The sequence below is a fragment of the Galeopterus variegatus genome, unplaced genomic scaffold (genome assembly GCF_000696425.1).
Source record: "Galeopterus variegatus unplaced genomic scaffold, G_variegatus-3.0.2 Scaffold6566, whole genome shotgun sequence".
Classification (NCBI taxonomy): Eukaryota; Metazoa; Chordata; class Mammalia; order Dermoptera; family Cynocephalidae; genus Galeopterus; species Galeopterus variegatus.
Window position 1 is genome coordinate 47,256 of NW_007732677.1, and position 1,557 is coordinate 48,812.

Consider the following 1,557-nt stretch of genomic DNA (forward strand, 5'->3'; position numbering starts at 1 on the left):
CCAAGCCAAGGGTTGAGATCCCCTTACCGGTCATCTTTTAAAAAAAAAAAAAAAAAGAATCTCTCCCTAAGCTGGCACAAGTGAGGGGCAGAGTCCCTCTCCCAGCTGCTGGGAGAAGTGGCCAACACTCCAGGCCTAAAGTGCATCCTCTTGGAGGGGTCCCTGATGACGCCTGTGTTTGTGATAAGTTGGGAAAGTTGTTGGGAAACATCAACACTGCCTATGTGGCAGATCGGGCCTGCTGTGCCTTGGAGGTGGGGCTGCCCAGCTGTGTTGGCCTCTAGGCGGGCAGGGGTCTCCCCAGAGGACCAAAAGAATGCAGAGCCTGGGCCCTGGGTACACGGGTGGTGGGCTGGGCAGCAGAGGGTGGGGGCCTTCCCCAGGCAGGGAGGGAGCTCCCCTCCTCCTCCAACTGCTGGCCAGAGGAGGGCAGGACCCCTGCTTTGGCACTTACTGGCTGGGTGGCCCTGGATAAGGAGCTTCCCCTCTCTGAGCCTTAGAATCCCCACTGGGGAAAGGGTGGTTGTGAGGCCTGAACGAGCTCCTGTAGCTCTGTCTTGCCCTAACCTTTGTGTTGTGACCCCTGCCGCTCCATGCTAGATGGCTGCTGGGCCCTGAGACAGACAGATTCTCACCCAGCTTGGGCCCGTGGGAAGCGTGTGGCCTTGAGCAAATTGCCTCACCTCCCTGAAGCTGGGTTTACGCAACTGCAAATGGGCATTATGATACCTACTCTGCAGGGTGGTTGTGAGAATCAAACAAGTGTGTACAGAGCATCTAGTGCAGCAGCTGGCACTGGAAGGGGCAGTGGAAATGGGAGTGGTTTTTGAATGACCGAGTNAGTGCAGCAGCTGGCACTGGAAGGGGCAGTGGAAATGGGAGTGGTTTTTGAATGACCGAGTGCATTGGAGTCAGAATTCAGGGAATTCTCTGTGCCTGGGCACTCCTCCCCGCAACGCGAACTCTCCTGCCTTTGGGGTCCGGGCCTCTCCATATTCCCACATGATCAAGCTGCTGGGGTCTTGACTGTCACCTTCCCCAACTCACCCTGTCACGTCTCCCTGCCTTTAGTCTTCCTGCAAGGAGAATCCTTTTAACCGGAAGCCATCGCCTGCAGCATCTCCAGCCACAAAGAAGGCCACCAAAGGACCCAAGCCAGTGAGGCCACCTGCCCCAGGACATGGCTTTCCACTCATCAAACGCAAGGTACCGGGCTTCCCGAGGCATTCTTAGAGAGGCTGGGTGTCTGGGCAGCATCCCTCACATATTAAGAGGGGACTGTTGGGTGGCCTAACTGGAGGGTTTAACTTGCAACCAGAGGGACTTAAGACAGATCGGCTATTTGCAACCGAGCAGTGGGTGGTGCATTTAACTTGTTACTAACAATAGTCCAGGTATCAAGGCTCTTATATGATGTACTTCTACTTAAACAGAGTGTTCTAGGGCCGGCCCATGGCTCACTCAGGAGAGTGTGGTGCTGATAACACCAAGACCGTGGGTTCGGATCCCATATAGGGACGGCCGGTTAGCTCACTTGGGAGAGCGTGGTGCTGACAA

General features: G+C 55.6%; 1 protein-coding gene across 1 annotated transcript in view; it reads left to right on the forward strand.

The window, feature by feature from the left end:
• MICALL1 (MICAL-like 1) overlaps nt 1-1,557 on the forward strand; it is a 30,019-nt gene that overhangs the window by 20,578 nt on the left and 7,884 nt on the right. Inside the window, exon 11 of the mRNA XM_008591020.1 lies at nt 1,072-1,206. Within this exon, the coding sequence (XP_008589242.1) occupies nt 1,072-1,206 (135 nt within the window). The remainder of the gene's footprint in view (nt 1-1,071; nt 1,207-1,557) is intronic.